This window comes from Heterocephalus glaber, unplaced genomic scaffold (assembly GCF_053883595.1).
Source record: "Heterocephalus glaber isolate CG9 unplaced genomic scaffold, H.glaber_assembly_v1.0 deba00001600, whole genome shotgun sequence".
NCBI classification, from domain to species: domain Eukaryota; kingdom Metazoa; phylum Chordata; class Mammalia; order Rodentia; family Bathyergidae; genus Heterocephalus; species Heterocephalus glaber.
The window spans coordinates 41,697,121-41,725,050 of NW_028258372.1; the positions used below are offsets into that span (position 1 = coordinate 41,697,121).

Genomic DNA, 27,930 nt, shown 5'->3' on the forward strand with positions numbered 1-27,930 from the left:
TAAAATTATACAGGAGAGAGACTTTGAAGGCAATTGGCCAACTTGAGTTACAATCAGCTCTGGGGAGTTTGTAAGTCAAGGAGCTTGTAAGTCAAGGGTCCACTGTACATTCCAAGACCCCCCATAGATGTCTGAAACCAAGTATAGTGACAAAACCTATATATTCTATGCCTTTTCCTATACATACCCACCCATGATAAAGTTTAATTTATGAATCAGGCACAGTAAGAGAACAGGACAGTTATAACAATACATTGTAATAAAAGTTGTATGAATGTATACTCAAAATATCTTATTATGCAGTATCCACGCCACTCCCTGTGATGATGTGAAATGACTCATGAACTCTGTGGTGAGGAGTGAGGGGTGGCAGAGACCTTGTGACACAATGTTAGGGTATTCCTTAAGCGTTGCTTGACACAAGCACTTGATATATATGCCAGCTGATCTGATAACCAAGGCGGCTTGTCAGTGACTAATGGGAGGGTAGCATACCCAGTGTGGATACACTGGACATAGAGATGATTAGTGTCCTGGGTGGTGTGGCATGAGATTTCGTCACACAACTCAGAATGACACATGAATTAAAATTACCCATTTTTCCTTGTAATTCCTACCTAATATTTTTCTTCCACAGTTGACTGACATCTGCAGAAAATGAGACGATGGACAATAGGAGAACACTGTTACACAATGGATAAAAACACAGGGCACGTTTATTAGAGCTGCTCCGTGTGTCCGCGGACGCCCCCATGAGGAGCGGCTCCCGGCTCCTCCTCCCTGTTTGATTTCCTGCCGGATCACCTGTGTCGCAGTTCCTGCTCCTTTCTTCCCGAGCCTAAGGAATTGGAATTCTCTCGGAAGCGACGGGCGCTGCTGCCCTCTGCTGGCCGGACGGCGCACGGGCGCGCCTTGCGGCTCTGGGACGCCTCTGTCCGGAGAACGAGGTCCCTTCGCCATCTGGGAAGCAGTGAGCCTGTCCTTGCCTCGGCCTCCGCCCTGCTGCCCCCACCCCACCCCGCAATGCTCTTCTTCCAGCCCTCGGGCAAATGCCACCTCCTCAGCGAAGCCCTCCTGGGCCACTTCAGCTGCTTAGCTTCTGTTTGTCGCCTCTTCCTCACCGGTTGTAGGCTTTTGGAGACGGATGGGGCTCTTGTCTGTGTTATCACTGGGCCTCCGTGCGAACAAGTCGGAACTCAAGGGTGTCCATTGAAGGAGCAGACAAATGCACAACATCGGCAGGGACTGAGATTGAAGCGCAGCTTCCGCCTCAATCCACGCGCCCATTTCACAGATGAGCAAACTGTGGCTTGAGGGAGCGCTGCAGCCGCCTGAGCACCAGGTCCCCGGCAGCTTTGTCCCCCTCAGGCCCTCAGCAGCATCTGTTGGCGGGCCGGGCCCTCTCCCCGCCTGGCTGCTGAGGGAGGCTGCACTGCACCCGGTCAGAGCTGGGCGGGGCTGTGGGCAGCGAGGGGAGCAGCCCAGGGAGTCCGGGGCCTCGCTGTCTGCAGGGGTGCGTGTGGGGCTGCGGGGGCCCGGAGCTGAGCCACCAGGCAGCCTCACCTGGGACGCTCTGGCTTCCCTGGGTCCTGTGGGCCCAGCCCGGCCTCCCCGCAGTCAACCCCGCAAGGCCAGCCTGGCTCTGGGGCCGGAGAGGCTCAAGGCTCTGGCTGCAGGGCCTCGGCCTCCTGGCAGGCAGTGTGGCCCGGAGGATGCCGGCGGTTTCGGGATGAGGGAGCCCAGGCCGGGTCCTCTCCGGAGTCCAGAGTGGGAGTGGCCTCAGCAGCACCTGCTCTCTGCCTGGCTGGCCGTGAGCTTGATGGAATCTGCAAGGTGATTCTCCAAGATGCCTCGGTACTGAGGGAGAGGAACAGCAGTCAGCGTTCGCGGCCTCCACAAAGGAGCTCGCCCGAACCCTACTTCTGAAAGGCCCTGGAGGTTGGGTGATTTCTTTCTTTCCCATGGCACAGTTGGGGAACTGAGGCCCGGAGGGGCAGCTGCTGCCTTCCCACCCACCCCTTCCCCCCTCCTCTCCCAGGTGCTTCCCAGAGCCCAGCATAGTCCTGAGGCTGGATTCAGATCCCCGGCCTCCGACCTCCACCCTGGGCCCATCATTTCCCAGAAGGAAAAGTGGACGTGACATGGGGGCTCAAGCAGAAACGGGACAGCCCACTGCCCAACGCCCCCACCCTCTCTCCTCCAGGCCACTGCCCGCCCTCTTCCCTCCCAGCCGGTCCTCGACCTGCCCACTCTCCAGACTCCCCTCCCAGCAGGGGCCCAGAGACGCCTTTGCCTCGCCTCCCGCTGCCCAGCGGGATCCACTTCTCTCCAAGAACGCCACCCGCCTTGGTTCTGGGTGAGGGTGCCATGGCGAGGGTCCTTTCTCCAGGCCCCAGGTTCGGCAGCCGAAGGGTTTCCTCCTCCCCCTCCTCCCCCCTCCCCCCTCCTCTCCCTCCTCCCCTCCTCCCCTCCTCCCCTCCCCTCCTCCCCTCCCCTCCCCCTCCCCCCTCCCCCTCCCCCTCCTCCCCTCGCCTCCTCCTCTTCCGCAGTGCTCCTGAGAAGATCTGGGGCCTTGCACCTACCAGGCAAGTGCTGTGCCACTGAGCTACAGCCCCAGCTCAGTTCCCCGGGCTGGCCTTGAACTGTGGTCCTCCTGCCACAGCCTCCCCCGTGGCTGGGATTACAGGCCTGTGCCACCACGCCCGAAGGCCCCCATTTCTCACCCTTCCCTGGTAGAGTTGGAGGGCCGGCACAGCACCGGCCACCCTGAGTCGGCCTAGGTGACAGGGAAATCTTTTCCATTATTAGCGATGTAAGTCGGGATGCAGACTGATAGGAAGAAACGGCGGCGGCGGCGGCCTGTTCTGCAGATGAAAGTCCTCCCCTGCCGAGGCCCCCGGGACGCCCCACATCCCAGCTTGGGGCGATCCTGGCTCACAGGTTCCACACCAAGCCCCAGCTGCCAGCCGGGAGCCCGAGGCGGGAGAACAGGACCGCAGGCTCGGCGCCCCGCGCCGCCCACCCTGGACTCACCCAGGCCTCTGCCCGCTTCTTCCCCGTCCTGTCTTTTGGACCCAGGCCGGGGCCTGCAGCTCGGCCTCATTCGCACACAAGGCCCCGGGGCCTTCTGGGAAATGTCGCGAAAACTTCTTCGGCCTCCGTCTGTGTGCAAACTTCTGCTTCAAAATAAACTTCACACGGATTTGACTTTGCCGTCCTCGTGTGTTTCTCTTACTGTGAAAACGTTACTTTTCCAAACCTCCGCTTATGGCATTGAATTACTTTTGCTTTATAGAGAAGGAAACCGAGGCCGGGATGAGTGCTATGTTGTGCCCAGGCGTCCACCTGAAGGCTCAGGGCAGGACTCGAATCCAGGCCAGTCTGACTGCAGACAGGGCACCCGTGACTTCCGGTCTTCAAGGTCAGTTTGCTGCGTAAGCGTGGGGGGCGGATATGAGATCTCCAGTCTGTTCTGTTTTCAGGAAGGACTGTTAAAAGGAATACGCAGACGAGCCAACATCTACTAATGGCATTACCTCGTAAAAGCGACCCTGTGGGAAGGACAGTGTGACCACATCAACAGGAAGGACATGATCTCAGCAATAAGAGCCGCTCTGTCCCCTTAAGGAACCAAGGCTGACCACACAGACGTAGGCAGCGGCTGCTGGAAGCCGTGACTGTTGGCAAACAGCTGCACCTTGTTTGTGGAGGAGGGGATGATGACACCCCCACGCGAGGCCGAGTAGTAATGTTCCCGGGGATCACGCAGGAGGTTCACTCACTGAACGTCGGGAGCCACCTTGCCTCTGTAATAAGGCCACAGCGCTTCGCTCTGCCCTAAGAAATGGACACCCCGCTGCTTGCCTTCCAGTGGAGCCGGCGAGGTCCAGGTCCGGCGAGTGGGCGGGGAAGCTTGAGCGGAGACCGGGCCGCGGAGGCCGGAGGCCGGGCTCGAGCCCGCCCCTGCGCTGCCGCCAGAGGGCGCTGCCGCCCGTCCTCCCCACTGTACCCTAGCGTCTGGCAGCGGCAAGGCGGGGTCACACGGGGCAGGCACTGCTTCGCTCAGGGGGAGCTGCCAGCTCCCATCCGCATTTCTCCTTTATGCCTCATTGCTGCCATGACCGCCACGCCCCATATTTTAAGAAGCCCACCTTGATTAAAGGCGGCACGATGCTGAACGAGCTGAGCCCTTGCTCCAGTTCATCTCCTGTTCTGAGCCCCCCAACTCCACTCAGGATGGCACCAAAGCCCTGCTACGAGTCAGGTGTGACCGCGACACTCAGCACTCTGGGAGGCCGAGGCAGGAGGATGGCAAGTTCAAGCCCAGCCTGGGCAACTTAGTGACTTAGCAAGACCTTGTCTCAAAATTTAAAATCTGTTAAAAACGAGCTGGAGGTGTAGCTCAGTGTGAAGGTCCTGGGTTCAATGCCCAGTACTGTGAAACAAAACCAAACGCCCCCGCTACTGCTTCCAAGTGACCTTCCCCTCTATTCCCCCACAGGGTGGTGGTCGGGGTGCCCCCAGGTCCTAAACCACTGTGTGCCTGTCTCCCTCCCGAGACTGGGGTCCCCGACGTGGCACAGTGCCGGGCACGGATGCCAGCTGTGTGCAGTCCTGCCGGCTGCAGAGGCCTGCCCCTCTTTCCCTGGGAGGGTGCAGCGCCTCCTGCACGCTGCATATGGCACTTGGATGAATGCTTGGCGTCGGGGCTTCTGCCCTGCTGTGGGGAGACCACTGGGCCACCACTTCCGAGCCCTCGCTGGACGAGTCTGGCACTGGCCACGCCTCGAAGGCACTTTGTGGTCTGTGGTTCCAGAACTGGGGACCCCTCGGCACCGAACTCGCCAGGATGGAGAGCACCCCCGCACCCCGGGCCGGTGTGGTCCTCTCTGGACGCTCCCGTGTCCCCCGCCACACACTCACCCTGGACAGAGCCCGTCTGGCCAGCGTCTCGAAGGCTTGGCCCACGTTGATGTCGTTCTTGGCGCTGACTTCAAAGTAGGGCATCTCCTTCTCTTCACACCAGCCCTGGGCCATCTCCGGGGGCACCTGAGGAGGGGAGGAAGCCTCACTGTCCCCGTGGTGTTGTCACTGCCGTCACCGCCGTGGTCACTGCTGTGGCTCCCGCGTGCTCCATCCTCGCCCCCCAGACTTGCGTGGAAATTGGGGCTGGGGCGGGGGCGGAGGGCAGTGCTAAGGGCGCTGGGGCCTTGGGCAGGCGATGAGGTGGGAAGGATGGGGCATGCTCTTGCTCTGGTGCTCGCCTCCGTCACTGTGAGAGCGAGCTGCCCCTCACCTTTGCCCCCTCTGGGGCTCCCGCCCACCCTCTCACTTCCTCTGAGTGGAAGCAGCACGAGGCTCTCGGATTTCGCAGCCTCCAGAACCGTGAGCCCAAACAAACCTCTATTCTTTATAAGTTACTTATCTCAGGTGTTCTGTTACAGAGACAGAAACTGGACCAAGACGCACATCCAGCCTCCTCTCCGTCCCACTCATCCTGGGAGAACTTTCCACACACCTCTAACTCTCTTAAACCCTCACCATAGATCCATGGGGTGGGATTCTTAGCTCCATTTCACAGATGAAGGAGCGGTAACCCAGAGAATCATAATGCTGCTCAGAGTATTCAGGGCCGAGCAGGATCTGGATGCAGGCCTGGCAGAATTAGAGCCACTGCAAGTGCAGCCGTCGTAAGCCTTGAACTAGGAATCTCTCGCTGGCATTGGCTTCTTCTGCAGTCCCCTCAAAGGGAGATGGACAAGGCAGAGGAGCGGGAAGGAGGGAGGCCCTGCCCTCCTGCCGGCTGAGCAGACTGCTTGCTGGAGGCTTGTCACTGGGCAGAGACTCAAATCCCTGCTGACCCTCTTCCCCAGGGCCTGGAGCCATGGAACACCAAGTAAGCTCCTCCCAGGCTCAGGCTCTGGGTTAGACGGCTCTTCATACGTGAACTCATCTAATCCACTCACCCACCTACAAGACGGGGTCATCAGTTCCACTTCATAGACAGAACCCTGAGATGTCCAGTGGCAGCCCCAGACCACACAGCAGTGAGAGGCAGAGCATGGCTGCAGGACAATGCGTGAGAATTTGCTCCTCCTTTTCTGTTCTTCCCATTAGGCTGGAGCCGCCTTGCACTCGGTTCTGGACCTTTCTGGATTTTGGCTTGGCACATTTGAGTCAGCTGAATGAAGACATCTCAACGTTTGGGTTGTTGGATGACAAATGCCCCCTCTAGCAGCTGTTGGGGTGACTTCCAAAGGCAGGTGGTACCACTGAGTCTGGTGTCGAGTTACTTATTTTGGGAAGGAGGAAGGACCACAGATGGAGCACTTTATAATCATTATTTTGATTTACTGAAGGGAACCAAAGTCTTTCTCCTGCAGAAAGGATCCTGCTCCCAGAACTCATCACAGGCAAGGGGAGATGGAGGACGCTCCTCATCATATTTCCCCGCTGCTCCCCCAGGGTCTGGGAACATGTGTCTTCCTGGGATTAAAAAGTACCTTGCTATACTAGCAACAAAGTCTTTCCACTGTAATTGACCCACACCTTCAACAAGTGCGCACACACACACACACACACCCCAATAGAAACATGAGACAACAAGGCAACAAAATGAACCAAAACAAAACAAAACAACAGGTCAAGAAGGTGCTCAATGATCTCAAAGATGATATAATTAAACAGATAACAGACTTAATAAAATGGTTAGTGAACTTACAGAAGAAACTAATAAAAAGCTAGCTGAGATAAACAAAAGGATACAATGCATAAATGACCAGTTTAGCAAAGAATTAAGAGTCCATGAACAGGTAGCAAATAGAAAGCCAGGAGATAAAAAATTCCGTTGAAAGTATGGGCAGCAGAAGTGACCAGTGTGAGGACAGAGTGCCAAAAGTAGAAGACAGGGGCCAGGGATTTAGCTCAGTGGTTTCGCCGCCTGCTGCGCAGGCCCAAGGACCCAAGTTCGATCCCCGGCACCAAAAAAAAGGAGACGACAGGACTGATGCAGGTGACCATATTCTCAGAGATACTTTAAAAACAAGAGAATATGGAAAATGGATCCAACAGCTGCTAGATAATGCAAAGAAGACTAATCTAAAATTAATTAGAGTTAGTGAAAAATCAGAAGACAGCACAAATACCCTGGTTACAGAAATAATAGAAAACTTTCCAAGAATAAGGAAAAAATTTAACATACAGATAAGCAAGGGATACAGAACCCAAACAGCCACACTCAGAAAAGGACTTCTCCATGACACACCATAGCCCAAATCCCAGGAGCTCACCACAAGGCAGAATCTTGAAAACTGCCAGTGAAAAACAATGAATCTCTTATAAAGTTAAGCCCATTAGAATTACAGCAGACTTCTCAACACAAACCTTGTGATCAGGAGAGTTTGGAGTGAAGTGTTTCAAGCCCTACAGAAAAACAACTCCCAACCCAGACTAAAATATTCTCCAAAGCTATCTTTCAAAATTGATGGAGAAATAAAGTCTTTCCACAACAAAGAGCATCTTAAAAAAATTCATGACCACCAAACCAGCACTACAAAAAATTCTCCAAGATATCCTAGAGAGACAACATGTAATGACAGGAATAGGTCAGTGTGTTTCAGTAATAACTCTCAGTGTGAATAACCTCAACTCTTCAGTCATAAGACATAGATTGGCAGATAGGGTAAAAAAAAAACCCAATGGTATACTATATGAAAGGAACACATTTTATCCCCAAAGAAATTCACAGACCAAAAATCAAAGGATGGAAACAAATTTCATGAAGTGGAAACCCCAAAACCAGCAGGAGCAGCTGTCCTATTTTCAGACAAAGCAGACTTCAAGCCAAAACTGATCAGAAGAGGCAAAGAAGGTCACCACATATTGATTAAGGGAGCAGTTCAACAGGAAGAGATAAAAATTATAAATAAATATGCACCAAACACTGGTGCCCTCAACTTGATAAAAGAAATACTGCTGGATGTAAAAGATGAGATAAATATGAACATAATTAGACTAGAGGACCTCAGTATCACAAATACACGGATCAACTAGACAAAAAAAAATCAACAAAGAAATAATAGAGTTGAACCACATTCTCTAACAGATAAACTTAATGAATATCTGCAGAATGTTCTACCCAACAACAGCTTACACATTCTTCTTAGGAGCACATAGAATTTCCTCCAAAATAGACCACATGCTACCCACAAAGCATGCTTAAGTAAATACAAAAGAATCAAAACTATTGCATGCATATTATCAGATCATAGTGTAATGAAACTAGAAATCAATAGCAAAAGAAACAGAAATTATGCAAAAACATGAAGATTAAACAATATGTTCTTGACTAACCAAAGAGTCACAGAGAAAGTCAAGGAAGAAACTAGTTCCTAGAATCAAACAACAATGCCAGTCCAGCACACCAGAACCCATGGGACACAGTGAAAGCAGTCCCAGATGGAGGTTTATAGCTGTAAAGGCCCAAATCAGAAAAACAGAATGATCCTAAATAAATAACCTAAATCCTAGGAAAACGAACAGTCCAAATTCAAAACAGATACAAGGAAGTAAATTATAGAGATTACAGTAGAAAATTGAGACTAAAAGAACATTACAAAGCATCAAGAATACAAGAAGTGGTTCTTTGAAAAACTAAATGAAATAGACAAATCCTTAGCCAATCTTACCAAAGAAAGAGAAGAAAAGACCTATATCAATTCCATTAGAAATGGAAAATGTTTTAAAAAAGAGAAATGGAAAAGGTGAAATCATAATGTACATTGCCAAAATCTAGAAAATTATTAGTAATTATTTTAATAACCATACTCTAATAAATTGGAAAATCCAGAAGAAATGGACAGATTCCTAGATACATATGAACTACCAAAATTGAACCAAGAAGATACAAAACTCCTGAATTATCCATTAATAGGCATTGAAATGAAGCAGTAGTTAAAAACCTAGTAATTAAGAAAAACTCAGCATCTGACAGATTTACCACTGAATTCTGTCAGGACTTCAGGGAAGATCTAATGCCAATACTCCTCAGATTCTTTAATGAAACTCAAAAGGAAGGAATACTGCCAAACTCACTCCTGGAAGCCAGCATTACCTTGATTCTAAAACCAGAAAAGGAATCAACTGAAAAAAGTACAGACTAATCTCTTTAATGAACATAGATGCAAAGATTTTCAACAAGATACTGACAATCAGAATGCAACAAATCATCAAAAAGATCATACATCATGACTGATAGGTCTCCCACTACCTCAGCAGCTATTATGTATAGTAGCTGCCCTCTTCCTATTGTGCCTTGACCCCTCGCCTGTGTGACATTATGCCAAGATGGCTGCTCCCACCAAAGAACAAACCCTTCTTCCCAGCATGCCCCTGTTCCCGCCTAGAGAGTAACCTAATACTCGCTCACCTCCTACCACCTAGTGACATCACCGGCTCCTCCGTTCCCTAGTCACTACCTCACTCAACCCCACCTCAGCCCCTACAAACCCCACCCCAGTCTCTGTAAAAGACACTCCCTGCCCCAGCCATATTGCTTTCTGTCTCTCCTTTGTTCAGAGACAGCCTGGCAGATCTATTCCCCTAATAAAGGCTTGTTGTGGCCTGGTCTGGTCTTGGTCTTTAGTCCTTTTACTTGACAATGACCAAGTAAGACTCATCCCAGGAATTCAAAGATAGTTCAACATATGCAAATCAGCAAGTGTAATACATCACATAAATAGAAGCAAGGCCAAAAATCACATGATCATCTCAACAGATGCTGAAAAAGCCTTTGACAAAACCCAACATCTGTTCATGATAAAAGCCCTGAAGAAAATAGATAAGCAAGACCTTATCTTAATACAGCACTGGCAGGGAAACAGACATGTGATTCAGTGGAACAGAACAGAGGATGTAGAAACAACCCCAGGAACGTTCAGCCATCTGATTTTTGACAAAGGGGCCAAAAATATGCGCTGTAGGAAAGACAGCCTCTTTAGCAAATGCTGCTGAGAAAACTGGCTCTCCACATGCTGAAGATTGAATCTCGACCCAAATCTCTCACCATGTACTAAACTAAAATAGAAATGGACCAAAGATCTAAATATTAAAACAGGAACAATCTGTTAGAAGAGAAAACAAGTAAAACTTTTGAAGATATTGGCATAGGCAGAGACTTCCTCAATAGAATCCCAACGGCACAAAAAATAACATCAAGAATTAACAAATGAGATGATAGCAAATTAAAAATCTTCTACACAGCAAAGAAAATAGCCGATAGAATGAAGAGATAATGTATAGAATGGGAAAAAATATTTGCCAGCTATTCCTCAGGGTGCTACTATCTAGAATATATACAGAACTAAAAAATTAGACCCCCAAAATAAAAGATCCAATCAAAAAGCAGGCAACTGAAATGGACAGACACTGCTCAGAAGAAAAAGTACAAATGACCAATAAATACATGAAAAAATGTTCAACATCTCTGACCATTAGAGAAATGCAAATTAAAACAATGCCGAGATTCCATCTTACTACAGAAAGAATGGCTATCATCAAGATATCAAATAATAACCAACACTGGAGAGGCTGTGGGGAAAGAGGAACCCTTTTATGTTGTTGATGGGAATGTAAACTAGTACAACACTATGGAAATCAGTATGGAGAGCCCTCAAAAAACTAAAAATACTCAACTATTCCTCTTTTATGTATTTTCCTGAGTTATAGACATCATATTACAGTGATCCATGCATAGCCATGTCTATAGCAGCACAACTCATAATAGCTAAATCTTGGAAGTGGTCTAAATGTCCATCAACAGATGAATGAATAAAGAAAATGTATGAAGTAGGATAAATTTGAGTCATTTGTAGGGAAATGGATGCACCTTGAGGCCATAATGTTAAGTGAAATAAATCAGACACAGAAGCTTAAATATTGCATGGTTTCTCTTATATGAGAAACCCAAAGTATAAATAAACTAAAGAGCAAAATGAAAGATAACTAATAGGAAACAGAGAGACAGATCTTTTGCAAATGGGAAGGGCACCAAAAGAGGAAGGGAGAGGGAGAGAAGAGGAGGCGTAGGCACATAAAAAGAATTAGGATGTGTTACGTACATGTACCAACTCCCCACCATGCATGCAGTCATTATGAATTGCAAGCATGTAGTAAGAAAAATAAAAATTTTAAAAGTACCACTGCTGCCCACTGTCCCTTTGGTCCAGCTCCCCTGGTTCCAGGAGAGGCAGGAGGGCTAGTAGCTCATGTTTTTCTCCCACGAGGCTTGTGCTGTCCACCAGCCCTGCCCTGGCATCGCGAGGCCTGTGAGCTGAGGTGGGGGTGAGGACTGTGGCCAGCATGGCAGCCTTTCCTTGGGGCTCCCCAGGTACTGGGAGGTTGAGCAGAGAGGAGAACATCTCTAAGCCTTAGTCTTGGCCTCTGATGGCTAAGCTCCTCAGAATTGGTCAGGGTGCTCTCCTGGGAGACAAGATGCTATTACCTTTTACTGTTTGTGTTATAGTTTTGCACATCCATTGGAGGCCAAATATTTGACAAATTCACACAGTTTGCATCATTTTATTTATGATGCTTTTCCACCTCGCATGCCTTTCAAATGATTGCTTATATTTTTCTTAAAATTAGCACATTAATACTAACTAGTAAACCATTCACTAAGAATATGAAAGAATATTTTTAAAAAACATGATCCAATTCTGTGAATTGGCAGTCAGAAATGACCTCCCTGAGCACAGAGCAAAGAATTCACATCCTGTGAACAAATTCCTGTAGCATAGGTGCTAGCAGAGCTGTTCTTCCTAATAAACTATTTTTTTCCACTGCTACCTTCTGTAGAAGTAGTATGGATATTTAAAAAAGGGTCAACAATTTCTTTACAATCATTGTGTGTATGTGTTGTGTGTGTGTGTGTGTGTGTGTGTGTGTGGTAAAACATATAGAATATAATTTCCCATTTTTACTATTCCAAAGCATATAATTCAGGGGCATTAAGTATATTCCCACTGTTGAACAACCATCACCACTATCCAAATCCAGAATTTTCTCTTCTTCCCAAATCTAACGATGTATTTTAAATGTCGATTTTCTTTTAATGAAGCAGGAAAGGCTGCCATGTTTTCCAGCCTGTCCCTTACAGACATTAAGAAGGAGGATAACAATGACATAATTTCCTTTAATCCTCAAATAACATCAGAGAATTCATGTTCTGGTTTCCAACCCACCAAGTAAGAAACTGATGTGGACCCAGGACGCAGAGGGAGCAAGTGGCAGAGTGCAGATGTGAGTCCATCTCAGCTAGAGGTGCTGCAGTTTGAAATATCCCCCAAAGACGTAACTGTAAAAGCTTGGTCCCCAGCCTGCGGGCTACTGGGAGGTGGGAACCTTTAAGATGTGACACCCAGAAGAAGGAAGCTAGTTCTTTACGGTTGTGCCCTTGAGGACCTATCAGGACACTGACCCCTCCTCTTCTTTTCCTTGGCTTCCTAGCAGCCTCCTCCAGCACGTACTCCTGCCATGATGTTCTTCTTTTTTATTTAATTTTTAAAATTTATTTTTAAAAATTAGTACATTTTGTTATACCTAATGATCACATTTACTGTAGGGAATTTGTACCTGTACTTAATATATCGTGATTCTTTTTATCTCATTTTTCTCCCTCGCCTCAACCTTTCTTCCCCTCCCCATTTACAAAACTTTTGTTTACATTTTTTCCCTTTTCTTCCCCACCCCCCCTTTCTCCCCTTCCCATTGAACGCGTTCTTCCTGCTTCCCAGTATCCATCCTCCATTATGCCCCTTGTTTACCCTTTGGGCTTCTCATACCGGAGAAACAGTGCAATACTCTATTTAAACTTGTGTGTCCAATATATTTTACTTAAGATTATGTGCCATGCAAAGAATCAATAACTGAGATCTCAACTTATTAAAAAGCTTCTGCATTGCAAGAGAAACCACCAACAGAGCTAACAGACAACCTACAATGTGGGAAAAAATTGTTACCAGCTGTTCCTCAGACAAAGGTCTATTATCTAGAATATATAAAGAACTCAAAAAAATCAGACCCCCAAATTTAAAGACCCAATTCAAAAATGGGCATCTGAAATGAATAGACATTTCTCAGACAAAGAAGTGAAAGCAGCAAATAAACATATGAAAAAATGTTCAACATCACTGGTCATTTGAGAGATGCAGATGAAAACAACACTGAGATTCCACCTCACCCCAGAAAGAATGGCTGCTGTCAAGAAATCAACCAATAACAAATGCTGGCGGGGGTGTGGGGAGAAAGGAACACTGATCCATTGGTGGGAGTGCAGACTGGTGCAACCACTGTGGAAATCAGTATGGAGATACCTCAAAGAACTAGGACTAGAGGTCCCATTTGACCCAGCTATTCCCCTGCTGGGTGTCTTCCCAAAAGAATTAAAAGAATCATACAACAGTGATATATGCACACCCATTTATAGCGGCACAGTTTGTAACAGCTAAAGCTTGGGAGCAGCCCAAGTGCTCATCAATTGGAGACTGGATAAAGAAGATTTCTTTTTAATTTTATATAAAATGGAGTACTACTCAGCCATAAAGAATGAGAAACTAGAGACATTTATAGCTAAATGGATGCACATTGAGGCCATACTCTTAAGTGAAAGAAATAGGACACACATGTGTAAATACCAAATAGTTTCTCTGGTGTGAAAAACTAAAAGTGTAAATAAGAATAAAAACGTATAACTGATATTGTGAAGTAGGAAGAAAAGGTCTAAAGGGGTAGGGGAAGTGGGGGGGGGTAGGGGAAAGGAAAGGAGGGAAAAGAAAAAATATGAGAAAAGGAAAAAATGGAAACAAAGTCTTTGTAAATAGGGAAGGGTGGAGGGGGTGAAGGGAGGGCAGGGGAAGGGGAAAAATAAGAACCAAGGTACATCATGTACAGGTACAAGATCCCAGTGATGAATGTAACTGTACTGTATACCTACAATGTTCCAACAAACTTAATGGAAAAGAAAAAAGATTATGTGCCATGATAGTCTGTCTTGCCGCAGGCCCACAAGCAATGGGACCCATTAACCATGGACTAAACATGGTGAAACCACAAGCAAAGGACACCCTGCCTCTTTGTAAGTTGGTCCTCAGGTATTTTGTTGCAGTGACAGAACGCTAACACAGACGGGCTCACAGAGAGGGTACTCCTTCACAGCCTTGGGGCTCCCCCACTTGGCTCTGTGCAGTGAGGAGTGCTGCCCACCCCAGACCGGCCCCGCACCCAGTCTGCTCCGTTTCCTCACCACCAGGCAGTGGGGGCCCGCAGACCCCTTGCTAGCTCTGCACCAGCGTAAAGCCACCCGAGGCAGGTGCTGCCCAGCTGCCCCTCTTGGCTCGGCTTTGCTGGGCTCCCTCACCCACTTCCTCCTCCCCACTTCCCTGTTGTCATTTCATTATCGCTAAGGACTTCCTCACCCCTGGCTCCTCTTTGCACCTGGCTCCACATATTGACCCAGAAAGTTCCCTCTGGAACCCCCCTTTCACGGCCCCGTCTTGGCTGAACCCTGGCTTTTCCCTGGGCTTCTGTTCCACATTTTGCCGTTTGCAGTGGGACTATTTCCACATCCTCCTCACTACAGATGCCAGAGTGCCTCACTTCAATCCTTTGTTCTTCCTCTCTCTACCAAAGCCCAGCTAAAGCCTTCAGGGACCCCTCTGCTCCTGTGAGCCACCACTGGTCCCTCTCTTGTTGGGAAGGCCCCTGCTCATGGAAGGCTTGCAATCTGGTGCCACTGCCTTGCCCCTCAACACACAGCTGGCACTGCTAGTGGTAGCCTCAGGGTTCCTTCCCAACCATCAGCCTCTCTGCTTCTGCCTCTCCCTCCCAGGGGCAGACCCAGGCCCTGCAGACACCAGACCTGGCCTCCTGTTCAGTGATCACAATCTCCTCACCTTCCACTCCCTCATGTCCTTGCTCCTGCCCTGCTCTCTGACTTCTGACATGCCAGCTCCACCCTCAACCCTCTGCTCACCCCTCTCCTTCCCTTCACAGCTTGTCGGAACCCTCCCAGCCCTAGCCTTCAGCTCTTCTGGCTTGAGAAAGCCTCAGTCCCTTGTTCCTGACATTTATCCCACCCAGGGCCATTGGAAGATGCACACACCACAGACTCCACTTCACATTCACGGCCCCCTCCTGTTGGGCCCGTGGTGCTCCTATCAGTTCTTGTCCTCGTCTTTGATCAGCTCTTCCTCCTATTTCTCCCAGGACTAAGTGGCCCCACCAAGCCTCACCATGACTCTTAAGGCTTCTACTTGGTCTCCTTCATCTCACCAGAAGGCAGTGCCTCTTACTTCACTGAGAAAAAGTCAGACTCAGTCTTGAATTCCCCTCAACTTCCCACCCTCCAAACTACAGACATACAAAACAAGATGTTAAAATGAATGTCTGGGTGAAGCATTGCAGACTGATAGATGTCAGATAGGAGGTATACTGGGAACCCCGAAACATTACAGGAAACCTCTGCAGTAGCCTCCAGTCTCCTCCCCAGTGTATGATGCAGGCCGGAGGGGAAAAAACCTAAAAGAGAGAACTAAGAGAGACAGAAAGCAGGGTGCCAGGATGACCAATGCTGGTGCAACTGACAAAGGTGCTGGTCTGCCCAAATCACCGATTTTTATTAGTAATCAATTGGGGTAAAGGCAAGCTATGTGCAAGGGCAGAACTTCGTGCGAGGATGCGCAGTTGTGCAGTTTCTATGGAAATTAATGTAAGCAAGCCTCATAAAGGACAAGACAAAGCATTCTTGAATAGGAACAGAATAGATAAAATGTATGGTTGTAATTAGAACACTGTCCTTCTAGTTAAGAAGGTTTTAGTTGTGGGAATGGATTTTGAGTGTGAGTCACTCTGACCTCAGCACATAGGCTTCGGCCAGACTCACTTCTATAAACAAGCCAATTGTGAGGTTAGCTATTTACAGCCTGCTTTGGGGCATAATCAGTATTGCAGTCTCTGGCAGAAGTGGGTTGAGGGACAGACCATCCTGGGATCATGCTCATTTTCAAAGGCTCATAACTGAGGAGCTCGTAGGTGAGGCTAAAATCCACAGCATGGATATAAAGGAGGTTGAAAAGAAGATTAGAATGGATTCCTTTGGAGAAGGAAAAAGTTGTGTTGTTGGTACAACTACCTTTGTCTCCTCCGAGAGGGGGAGCAGGTAGATTCCCACTAGTCTAGATGGCTTTGAGGAGGACCATGGACATATGAGCCTGGAGCCTAGCGGACATGGGGGTCTGGTGGTACTTGATATTTACCTAAGGGCTCCTAGGCAGAGGCAATGGGAAGAGAGAGAAGAGACTTTCTGCAGGGGACCCCAAAGGCAGGTGTGCACCTTGGGAAGGAGGTGGGGTTCAACAGACAGATGGCTGGCCTGGAGCAGGTGAGCCCAGTGGGGTGGCTGAGAAGTTAGGAATTGAGGAGGGAGGAGAATGCAGGACTCTCATCATGGAAGGCTCAGTGTCACGCCCCTGGTGCAGGCTTCTTATGGACCCAAAGGGGTGACAGACAGAGGAAAGAGCTTGCCATCCCCTGCCAGGCCCAGAAACCTCAAAAGTGTCCATGACAGTGCCAGTCAGGCCAGCATTGGCCCACTCTGGTGTTCACTTCCCCTCCCTTCTGCTTGGCTGCAGACAGCTCTGTTGCCAGATTTATGACCTCAGGGACAAGGAGGGCGGATGTGTGAGGTTGGCTATGCTATGATGGTCACCTGCAGCTGGCCCAGTGGGGAAAAGAGAGGGGACACTTTCTTTGCCTTTGAACAAACACAGGACATTGGTTATTACCTGATACTTGTAATTGGAGAATTGACCCTGAGTTTCCAACCTGAGCTGACCACCGAGACAATTTCTAGCTACCTGTTTCCAACCTAGACTTCTCCTTCCAAGTTTTGTTCTTATTCCCAGCTTTCGAGTCCTCTGCAGCTGCCTGTAGTTGTTGCCCAGGCTCCTCAAGCTCAGCGCGTCCAAACATACCAGGCAGGCCTCTCCCTAGGAGCAGGAGGCTCCCCTCTCTGTCAACGGCAGTGCAAAGTACCCTCCTCTGCTGCCCTCAGCCCTCCTCCCCTGCCCAGTGGTGCCTCAGTTCTCCCACAACTCCTCTCTGAACCATCATGAAAACTGAACTCAAGCGCAGTGATTCAGTTCCCGATTGCTTTTTTCTATTTGAAACAGTAAAGAAACTTGTCTCAAACGGTTCCTTTGGGTTCCACTTTGGTTTCGCTTGGCCTCGGATGCTTTAAAAATTCAGGCTACATCTATGCCTTTCTTGTTGGCAGGCAAGGACTAAAAGGACTCTCCACTCAGTGGTCGTGTGATGGTCTGCACTATGCACGCTGGCCACTGTGGCCACGAAGGGGACCAGCTGTCACGTGGTTAACTCGATGACCTGGAATAAGCTTATGCTGGTAAGGAAAATTATTACTTTCCCAGAGAACTATGGATCCAAGCATTTATGGCTGTAGACCTTCTACCTGGCCACAGGCAGAAATGTTGCTCAAATTCAAATCCCTGAGACCCAACTGCTGTCCTCTTTGAAGCCTCAACCTCTCCATGCCCTCTCTCCAGACAGAATTGCTCAGTTCTCTGCTCACACTGTGCTGCTCCTTCAGCTTGGAACCTGCCTCTTGAAGGAAGCCTGGCCTGTATTCTGAACTTGAACATGCGCCTCTGTACTAAGGCTCCAGGTCTCCAGGTGGAGGCTGCCATTACTTATTGCATCATAGTTGTCTTTCAAAGTGTCTGTGTCCACTACTAGTCTGTGGATTCGAGAAGTAAGGACTGTGACCTATTCGGCTCCGTATGTGTGGGACCTAACACAGTGCCTGGTAACAGTGAGGGCTCACACGATGTTTGTTGAAGGGGTGAATGGATGAATGAATGAATGAATGAATGGATGGATGAAGAATGAGTGGATGGTACCTTTCTGTCTTCCAGATCGATTTTGTTGCCCAGCACCACCATGGGGTAGGACTGCTCCACAGGGATGATCTTGGCTAGAACGTCATCCCGCCAGACATCTAGGGCCTTGAAGGATTCCAGATCAGTGACATCAAAAGCCAGGATGCAGCCATCGGAGCCTTTGTAGAAGGTGGACACCATGGAGCGGAACCGCTCCTGACCGCCTGTGTCCCAGATCTGGAGGGGAAGAGCAGCCACACCGTGGGGCCGTGATGCCAGCTGGAGGGAGATTTGTCAGGTTAGAGTGGCCAAAGCTTCCCCTTCGGGGTGGGGAGCAGGAAGCCGGGGTACAGGTGTGGGCCTGACCCTCACCCAGGTGCACCTCAACACCTCTGCAGTGTTGTTCAGCATCCTGTGAGCACTTTCACACTTGAGCTTTCATTTTGCCTTTGGCTTATGGGCAGGGGTTGCTATTCTCATCTGACAGATGTGGAAACTTGGATCCTGAGAGTGACTTGGCCAAGACCACCACCAAGTTTTCTGGGGGACCTGGTGCCTCTCAGCTTCGCAATGAGTCAGACGCCGGGTATTTCCTGCAAAGAGCCAGAGAATATTACAGGCTTTGCAGGTTGTACTGTTCCTGTTCCATCCACTTCCTTTGTCATTGTAGTGCAAAAGGCAGCAGATAAAGAAGTGGGCATGGCTGTGCCCCAGTGAAGAGATCATTTGCCAGTCTGCTTGGACCACTCTAGCTCCTGGTGCACTTTGCTGTGTAAGAGGCAGTGCAGGGAATGTGGGTGATTTTCAGGTGCATACACGGGGAAGGGAACGAGAGGGTGGCTCACCTGTAGCTTCAAAGTGGTGTCATCCAGGATGATGACCTTGGAGAGGATGCTGGCCCCCAGCGTGGTCTGGTATTCCTCGTAAAACGTCTTGTGCACATATTGGTGAAGGAGAGAGGTCTTTCCCACCCTGAGGCAAAACCCAAGACACGTATGAATGCACATCTACAAACACACATGCATGAACCTCTACACTGTTTCCAGAATCTCACCAGGCCCCTAACATGATTGTCGCTTCCTGAGATTCTGATTCATTTGTTGGCTCTGGCCCAGGAACCGCACTTAGAGAGACAGGGGACTAAGGAGTAGTTTCTAGAAGCAAAAGCCAAGGGAAGTGCTCGGGTTTGGTGAGAGGTGAAAACCCCACAGCAGGTTTGTCCTGGGTGTGGCAGGCAGTGGAAGGGCGCAGACTTGCCGGCCAGCTCATGGGACTTGTGAAGCTTGTTACTGCTGAGCTGGGGCCAAAACCACCCGTTCACTGCTGGTCTCTTTCTCTCAGCTGAGCTCCCTTCCTGGAGGTGGATGGACTTCTGCTGCCACCCAGAATTAGAAAGGGACCCAGGGGAGGTGGCCTCCTCTCCCGAGTCAGGGGCTGTTTCCTGACCCCCATAACCTGTGCTGAGCTTGGCTTACCCAAGTGCTCCGACAATGATGAGCTTCAAGTCCATCTTCTTCCGGGGATTCATCAAGGGGCTCAGAGCCTGGAGGGAAACAGAGGTCTTTCATGCTGGCCATGGTCCCTGTGGCCATTGTCACCGGGGTTGGTCCTTCTCAACAAGCAGATCTCCACCCTGGACCTGGGACACAGGTGGGGCCATCCCCCAAGGAGGAACAAGATTCAGCAACTCTCAGCCACCCTGCCCTCACCTGCCTGGGAACCCTACAGGGGCCACAGATCACTCACCCTCGCACTCCACCAGCACTGCTCAGAACGTAGCCTGGAATGCCAGGAAGGCTGGATGGGTCTGAACAGAGGCCTTGCAGACAGCCAAGCCTGGAGCCAAGGGTGGCGGGCAGTGCGGGAAGGGAGAAGGGGGACAGCACAAGGGGCCCATTGTCAGTACTGCCTGGAGCTGGAATGGGCGGCCCCGTCCCCCAGCCCGGGTGTGGCTGCAGTTGTGGAGTGAAAAGGCTCTTCTCTCTGCAGCTGGCAGGGCTGAAATCTGTACATGTTGCTGGAAAGCTACTTGGCAGCAAGTGCTGAGAGTCTTAAAAATGTCCTGACCTCCACTTCTAGGAATTTGTCTTAAGGAAATAACCAGAAATGCAGACACTTGTTCCAGAATGTTCTTCTCAGTACTGTTTGTAAATAGCCAATAATAAAGAAGTGGTTAAATCATGGTGCACATGAACTATTAAGCAGTCATGAAAATGGAGCCCTTGAGTGTTTTATAACAACATCGGTTCCTGCAGCTCATGCACTGGGATATAAATGAAAAACAGAAGGTGCTAAACTGTATATGTAATATCGCCCCAAAGATTTCAGTATAAGCTGATAGTAAATTGAATTTGCTCTGCCTTCTTTCTTTTTCTTTTTGATGTTGGGGATGGAATCCAGGACCTTGTGAAGGCTGGCCAAACGCTGAACACTGACCCCCTCTCCCTCGCCTGAAGCCTTCAACATGTTCTTTTGAAATACAGGACATACACGTTGTGAAATTGCTAAATCCAACTAATGCACACATGCAGGACCACACATCCTTACTGCTCTCCAGTGATAAGAACAGTTCGCAAAGCCCTGTGCTAACACTGGCATGGCCCACGATGAAGGAAATAGGAGCCCACAGTGGGGAGTCACCAGGAGGAGCGTACAGGGGCTGCTGACACCAGAGAAAGTGGACGGCCCAGTGACACAGGACAAGGCAGAATTCAACAGAGCCAGGAGGTGATGCTTCCTGAGGGGGAATGAGAGAAGCAGACCCTGGGAATGGAGAGGTGGTGACTGGGTTTTGCTCCAGGGAAGGGAGGAAGCAGGATGAGGGTGGGCTGTAAATGTCCTGCAGCAACTCGTTTGTCCTCTCAGCACACACTGCCACCCTTCAGATGTGTGAGGAAGGAATTCAAGGTGTTAAAGGTGTCATTGCCCTCAAAGGAAGGCAGCCAAGGGACACTTGGCTCAGAAACTCCTAGAAAGGCCCCACTTTGGGGGTGGGGTGGGGGGGAGCAGTGGGGAGCTATTTCCTGAGGCTTGGGTAAATGTGCTAGCTTAGCCGGAGAGACCAAACAGTATCTTAGAAAGGGAATCAGAATGAAAGGGAGGCAGAAAGAAGTGGGGGAAATCCAGCAGTGGCTGAGCACCACCGAGGGTCTTCCAGGTCTGCTGACCACACGTGACCCTTCCCCTGCGAACCGAGAGCACACAAGCTCTGAGAAGCGAGTTGCTCGTAACGGGTAAGCTGGTATCAGGCAGAAGGCCAGAGAAGACTTCTGCATCCTGCTTCCTGACAACCTGAGCTTGAACCCACGGAATCTGGGGCCCTGGGCTCAGGTTTGGAGAAATTCACTAGGTCCTAGGAGAGCAGGGGGAGCTGAAGAAAGGCAGCCAAAGCAACAACATACAGCAGGCACCAACGGAACTGTGTCGCTGGACAGCAGCTCTGTGTGAAGACAGCCACAGGGCTGACCCGTCATGCTGGGCAGAGGGCTGCGCTTACAGTGCCAGAGTGAGTCCCACACTGTCCACCAGCATCAGTTTCCCAGCCACTGTGCTGAGAGCTTTGCAGGTATGCAAATAAGCAATTTGCATGTTGTTATGAGAGTTACTTGAATCAATATTTTTATCATAATGCATTTAACACTTAATGTGTTGCTATGATTCGTTTACTGGCACAAATTAAGGGCTCAAGAAATGTTAACTACTTCATCAGGCACAAAAATAGCCTATGAGATTGATGGTATTATTATCTCTTTTTATCACCAAAAAAAAAAAAAAAAGCTTACAGAAGTGAAGCAGTTCATCCATCCCTAAAGATACATAAAGCCTGCAGTGGGAGGAGCATGGACTGGAGCTGGGATCTGAAAGCAGGCCCAGCTCCAGCAACTATGCTTTTTCTTTTCTTTCCTTGAGAGGAGCTGTACTTTGCTGCCCAGGCTGGACTTGAACTTGCAACCCTCCTTCCTCGGTCTCCTGAGTAGCTGGAATTACAGGTGTGCATGCACCACTGTGCCCAGCAACAGACTAGAATCTTAACTGGGTTCCCGTCTGCCTGGACCACTAGAATGAGGATCACACGCTCTGCTCCCCGGGGCCCCATGAGAACTCCTATTTGTTGGACCTAAACTTCGACCTGGTGCAAGCGGCAGCCGGAGCCGCTGCGCGCCAGGCCCACGGAGATGTCCTCATCTTCGCTGTCATCTCGGTCTGGGAGGAAGTGGACAGCTTCACAAGGAAATCGGTGCCAAGGTGCACAGGCAGCAGTGCGCGCAGGGCTGTCGTGGTTCTGCAGCCGGGGCAGCCAGGCGGAGCTGCAGCCCCTGCCCCAGCTCGAAGATGCCACTTCCAATGAACAACAAGAGCTTTTCTGCCAGAAGTTACAGCAGTGCTATGTACTGTTTCATTTCATGGACTCTGTTTCAGACTTGAAGAGCAAAGAGATTACAAGAGCAACACTGAATGAACTGGTTGAGTATATTTCAATTAATCGTGGTGTAATTATTGAATCAGCATACTCTGATATAGTAAAAACGATCAGTGCTAACATCTTCCGTATTCTTCCTCCAAGCGATAATCCAGAGTTTGATCCGGAAGAGGATGAGCCCATGCTTGAGGCTTCTTGGTCTCACATACAATTGGTATATGATTTCTTCTTGAGATTTTTGGGGAGCCCTGATTTCCAGCCTAGTACTGCAAAACGATACATTGATCAGAAATTTATACAACAGCTCCTGGAGCTTTTTGATAGTGAAGATCCCAGAGAAGGCGACTTCCTGAAGACCGCTCTGCACCGAACTTGTGGGAAATTTCTTGGATTAAGAGCATTCATCAGAAAGCAAATTAACATTTTCCTCAGGTTTATATATGAAACAGAACATTTCTTTTTTTTTTTTTTTTTTGGTACTGGGGATCAAACTTGGGTCCTTGTGCTTGCACAGCAGGTGGCGAAACCACTGAGCTAAATCCCCGGCCTAAACAGAATATTTCAATGGTGTTGCTGAACTTGAAATTCTGGAAAGTATTATCAATGGCTTTGCATTGCCACTGAAAGCAGAACATAAGCAGTTTCTAATGAAGGTTCTGCTTCCTATGCATACTGCAAAAGGATTAGCCCTGTTTCATGTTCAGCTGGTGTACTGGGTTGTGCAGTCCCTGGAGAAAGACACAACACCGACAGAACTGGTGATCAGAGGACTGCTGAAATTCTGGCCAAAAAGTGCAGTCAGAAGGAGGTGATGTTTTTAGGAGAAATGGAAGAAATCTTAGATGTCATTGAGCCAACACAGTCCAAAAAATTGAAGAGCCACTTTTTAAGCAGATATCCAAGTGCGTCTCCAGTTCTCATTCTCAGGTTGCAGAAAGAGCATTGTACTTCTGGAATAATGAATATATTCTTAATTTGATTGAGGAGAACATTGATAAAATACTGCCACTAATGTTTACCAGTTTGTACAAAATTTCCAAAGAACCCCGGAATCAAACGATTATAGCACTGGTGTACAATGTGCTGAAAACCCTCACGGAAAAGAATGGCAAGCTGTTTGATGACCTTACTAGCTCCTAAAAGGCTGAGAGACAGGGAGAAAAAGAAGGAATTGGAATGTGAAGAATTACGGAAAAAATTTAGAGGGGCTAAAGGTAAAGAAAGCTCTAGCAAAGCAGAACAGTGCTTACAACATGCACAGCGGCCTCAGCAGCGCCAGTGCCTCTGTGGGGCAGCACTGTTCTGTACACGTTTTAAATACATAAAAACTGCGAAGCAAACCTCAGCAGTATAATGTAATTAAAAGGCCAATCTTTTCTGGCAACTGTAAATGAAAATGTGTTTGGACTAAACGTAGCCCTGTGCTGTATCATGGCCGCAGTATATTATAACCTTTTATCTAATCATTGATGCATTGCGTCACTTCTGAAGTTTCACATAAATGAATGAACTTTATCATCTATGAGTGAGATAATTATGGGAGTGGTAAGAATTATGACTTGAATTCTTTGATTGTGTTGCACACAGACCAAGTAGTCTGCTCTGTATATTTTTCCTTCTCTAATGTGCTTTTCACACTGCTGCAAACCTTAGCTGCATCCTAGGACAAAGAGTATTTCCTAGAATAAACTAAGGCACCATCCTTGCCCTGCCCTCCGTCACTCCGTCACTCCTGGAAACATGACGGTGGGATTCCTGCCCCAAGCCCACCTCATCAGAAGGAATTCCTGTATTCTGAATATGCAGAAAACCTTCCATCTCCAGTCTTTTAAAGTACAAAGTATGAATAAAAGCTGGGACAGTAAACCAAAATTCTTGAGAGTGCTCCTCACCAACACCCCTCCACCGGCAGTGCCCCGGGGCAAACACAGATCAATGGTGCAGCGCAGGGGACTTGCTGCCCTTTGTCCATTCCTCTCCCCCAGAGGCTGCAGGCAGGGCCTTTCCAGGTCTCAGCCCTGACCACCCCACCCCAGGGTGGAGGCTTCAGGTCCGTGTGGTGTTGCACACTGCTAGTCCTCACTGCCTGGCTTTATTTAGAGGAAATGCAGTAGGCTTCCTCCGTAGGGCGCTGGAAAGTTGGCTCCAGAGAGATCTTGTATGTTTTACCAGGTCAGGTATTTCTCACATCTTTTCTTATCAGAGTACCATTCCAATCTCTTAACTTGCAGTTGTGTGGAAACTGTTTTGTAATGAAAGATCTTCACTGGGGGATTGAGTAGCATTTAATAAATTCTATGTTTGTATAATAAATAAATAAATAAAAACTTCCGCCCATAAGTGACTCTCTACATGAATTCTAATCCCTGCATATACTCTGGAATACCAGGCAGTTTTAAAAAGACAAAATGATAAAATGGGAAAACACAATTATTTAATTTTAAAAAGAAAATTACTGAACAATTTGTATAGTGTGATCCCAATCATATAAAAACAGACAACCCGATGGGTGTGACCGTGTGTTTCGTATGACACATACGCTTATCCTGTGAAAACACAGAAAATTAGATACACATGACAGGACTAATGAGAGAGTTGTACAAAGGCAGATTAGGGGCTAAGAGCTACCTTTTTCTTTTATATATGTCTGGCTTTAAAATTTGTTCCACAAGCCTAAATTATTTCTGTAATTAAAAATCCCAGATAAAGACTTGACCCCTTTTTCACAAGAGTGTGTGAATGTGTGGCAGGCCGAGTCATCTGAGTGTGACTTCCGGGTATGATGAGTCACTTGGTGGCTGGGACGAGAAAGAGAAGCAGGTGCCACTGAGTGATCATGAGCTTTGGGTCAGAGCGCCATGCCAGCATGACGTTAGCAGGCTATTCACTGAGTCTGCTCTTTATAGGGACAGGGACGTCACCCACGTTGGTGGCTTCCTCTACAAGTGGTGTATTTTATAGCAACAGGCTCCCCAGGATGGGAAAGATCAGCTTAAATGTTTAACAGCAGGGAGGCGAGGAGGCACAGAGCTCACCATTTTCTGTGCTGTAACTCACCGGGGATGGCTGATTGCAAGCCCCAGTGTGGAGCCTCCAAGGGCCCCTCTGTCTATCTCCCACCCTGCACTTGAGTCATCTGATCGCACTCCTGGGGAATAGGGTGGACTTTCCTTTCCTGTGCACCACGCAAGAATTGCTCAATTCCTCTGCCACACACCAGCCTCTTGGGTTTTACTTGATTCTTTCCTTCTGATCATCGCCTCAGCCTGAATGGTGAGCTCCCCCACTCCTTCCCACCTGCCCCTGAACGTGTTGCTGCCCCAAGGGCAGGAGTTTTGCTGAGGTTGCTGTGTGAGTCTCAATCATAGCAGCAAGGAGGGAGGAGCTGGACAAGCTCGGTGCAGCACTGGCTCCCAGGGACATGCAGTCTTCAGACAGTGGCTGAGTTCTCTTTCCCTGTCCTCTCTGCTCTGCTCTTGGCTGGGCAGTGGCCACAGCTGTCCTTTTAAGCCTTCTCCTGCCCATTCAGCTGACTCAGATGTATCAAAGCAGGGGATCCTCTTAGAGGCCGGGCTGACTCATCCTCCACGCTTCAGGAGAGTGACAGGCAGGCTTGGAAGGCAGCCCCTTGCCATCAGCCACCAGGCCCACGCGGAGCAGAGCCCAGGCCTCACTGGATGTGACCAGCTCTTTTTCCTGTCTGGCCTGGCAGCGCTTCCCTGCCTGGAGCCCAGGCTTTGCCCACTGCCGAGGCTGGCGTGAGGCTCTGTCCCTGCGGAGCAGAAAGCGTGAGAGGTTGCCAAGCTACACAGCCGGGCCAGTGCCTACTCCTCCAAGAGCTCCCGGAGCTGCTCTGCCCTCACCCTCCCGCTTCCCTTCGTTCCCAGGCGCTGCCTGCCTCCTGCCTTGCTGTGTCGGGCGGGGCATCTGCTGGCAGGGAGACCGGAGCAGGCCAGGTGAGAGCTCTGAGGCAGGTCTTCCCCAGCTTCTTGCCCAATCCTAGCATCTCCCCTCCGCACACCATACTTTAGAAAATAGCAAATATATCCACCCTAAAACAAGGAGTGGGACTTGCCATGGGGGAAGTCAGGTTTGTTGGTGGAAGAGACTATCAAGGGAGCGCAAAGCTCTGTCGCCTGCCAGGAACATTCACAATTTTGCCTCCCCTGCCCAAACCCTAGCAGGTCCAGACCTGCTCCCTCCTGGAAGGGCAGGGCACCCACAGCCCTGGTTTAGGAGGTGCAGCCCCCTTGTTCTTAAGTTCCCTGGAGTATTTAGCCCTGTCCCCCCAAGCACACTGTGTCTGGGACAGTGCCTCACATTATGTTTCCACAAAGAGCCTGATGCATGCTGAGGAGATAGAGCCATCCATAAATAGGCACCCAATCACCCAGTGCAAAAGCAGTGCAGGCCAACTGTGCACTAGACTAAGCACACAGGTCAGGAACAGTCTCCTTTCCTGATGGAGAACTGATCAGTACGTCCAAAGGAACAATATTATCTACACACAATGCATCGAGATTATGGCACACTTCGACCTTTACAAAATGCCATCATGGGCCAGGGCTTTCCTGAGTGAGGAACTAGTTAGTGGCAAGCTGAGACTGGAACCCAGGGCTCGCTCTGCTCATTAGCTCACCTGGCATTGCAGCTGTTTGCCAGGAGAAGTATGTATGATTTAGAACAAGTGTCATCTCTGACTATGGAGGCTCCCTTTACTGGATGAGGCCCTGTGGCCCACAGAGCTCCATCTCTGAAGGTGCCCTGTCCATGTGGCATGGGGACACCATGTGCCAGCCTCCCGGAGGGCTCCAGCTTCTGGCAGGCCCTGCAGGCCTGACGTGGCAGTGTGAGCGGCTGCAGCTGCATCCTGCCTGGCACAGCTGGCCCCGTGGATTCCCGAGCAGGGCCCCAGCTCCTCAGGCAGGCGGGCGAATCCTTTCTTGCCACCATGCCCGGGAATTTCTCCAGGGTCAGGGACTTTGGGCTGGGTCCAAGCCAGCAGCTGCCAGGTCCCAAGCCTCTTCCTGCCTCCAGCCTCCATCCCAATCCCCTAAAGCACACAGATAGCTCCGAGGGCTGCTGGACAGACAGAAGGTTGGGGACAAACATCGGGGGCACTTACAGCTGTGGCTGCGCAGCACTTGGCTCCGGGCAGGTGGGTGTCCTGTCTGGGTCTTGAGGTCTCTTCTTGGAGTAACGGTGCCAGCCGGGCCAGAGGAGAAAGCTCTGGGCACTTGTGAGAGTCTGTGGGCCAGGCAACTTCCCTTTGAGTTTTCCTCCTCTGCCTCCTTGCACAGACTTGGGAAAGTTGCAAAAGAGGCTGGGCCAGGGTGACCTCAGCTGTGTGGGTGGGGAGGATGGGGTGGGACAGGATCGCTGGGCTTCTGAGCCGACTGGATTTGGAGCTCCCTGAGAATGTGCTTTCAGGGACCCTGGCCGGGAGGATGGAGAATGAGAGGCTTGAGGGTGGGGCCGGTGGGCTGGTGGCGGCAGGGTAGCGGGGCTCCGTGAAGCTCCGAGGAAACTGCTGCCTCTGCTGCTGGAAGCCACCCAGGA

At 49.5% G+C, this 27,930-nt stretch overlaps 1 protein-coding gene and 1 pseudogene across 6 annotated transcripts; one reads left to right on the plus strand and one right to left on the minus strand.

The window, feature by feature from the left end:
* Nucleotides 1–698: 698 nt before the first annotated feature.
* On the minus strand, nt 699–27,916 carry Rab7b (RAB7B, member RAS oncogene family). 6 transcript variants are annotated; one of them, XM_087193996.1, is made up of 7 exons: nt 27,497–27,916; nt 19,698–19,787; nt 19,427–19,494; nt 18,797–18,923; nt 17,973–18,188; nt 4,924–5,049; nt 699–1,857 (listed from the first exon to the last, which is right to left on the minus strand). In XM_087193996.1, exons 3-7 carry the CDS (start codon nt 19,477–19,479, stop codon nt 1,780–1,782), a joined length of 600 nt encoding a protein of 199 aa, XP_087050122.1. In that variant the 5' UTR covers nt 19,480–19,494; nt 19,698–19,787; nt 27,497–27,916; the 3' UTR covers nt 699–1,779. The 6 variants fall into 6 exon arrangements, with proteins under 6 accessions (XP_087050122.1, XP_021098058.1, XP_087050123.1 ...); XM_021242399.2 differs by having other exon boundaries at nt 17,973–18,230; XM_087193997.1 differs by lacking the exon at nt 4,924–5,049 and having other exon boundaries at nt 17,973–18,230.
* LOC101709697 (serine/threonine-protein phosphatase 2A 56 kDa regulatory subunit alpha isoform pseudogene) lies at nt 22,225–24,485 on the plus strand (annotated as a pseudogene).
* Nucleotides 27,917–27,930: the final 14 nt, after the last annotated feature.

Excerpts from the sequence above, each read along its gene's own strand:
- Rab7b (XM_021242399.2), bottom strand. The coding sequence starts at position 19,479 with ATGAATCCCCGGAAGAAGATGGACTTGAAGCTCATCATTGTCGGAGCA. Across the intron at positions 18,924-19,426 it reads ATCATTGTCGGAGCACTTGG|GGTGGGAAAGACCTCTCTCC; the intron begins GTAAGCCAAGCT and ends GTTTTGCCTCAG. Across the intron at positions 5,050-17,972 it reads TCGATCTGGAAGACAGAAAG|GTGCCCCCGGAGATGGCCCA; the intron begins GTACCATCCACT and ends TCCCCTCCTCAG.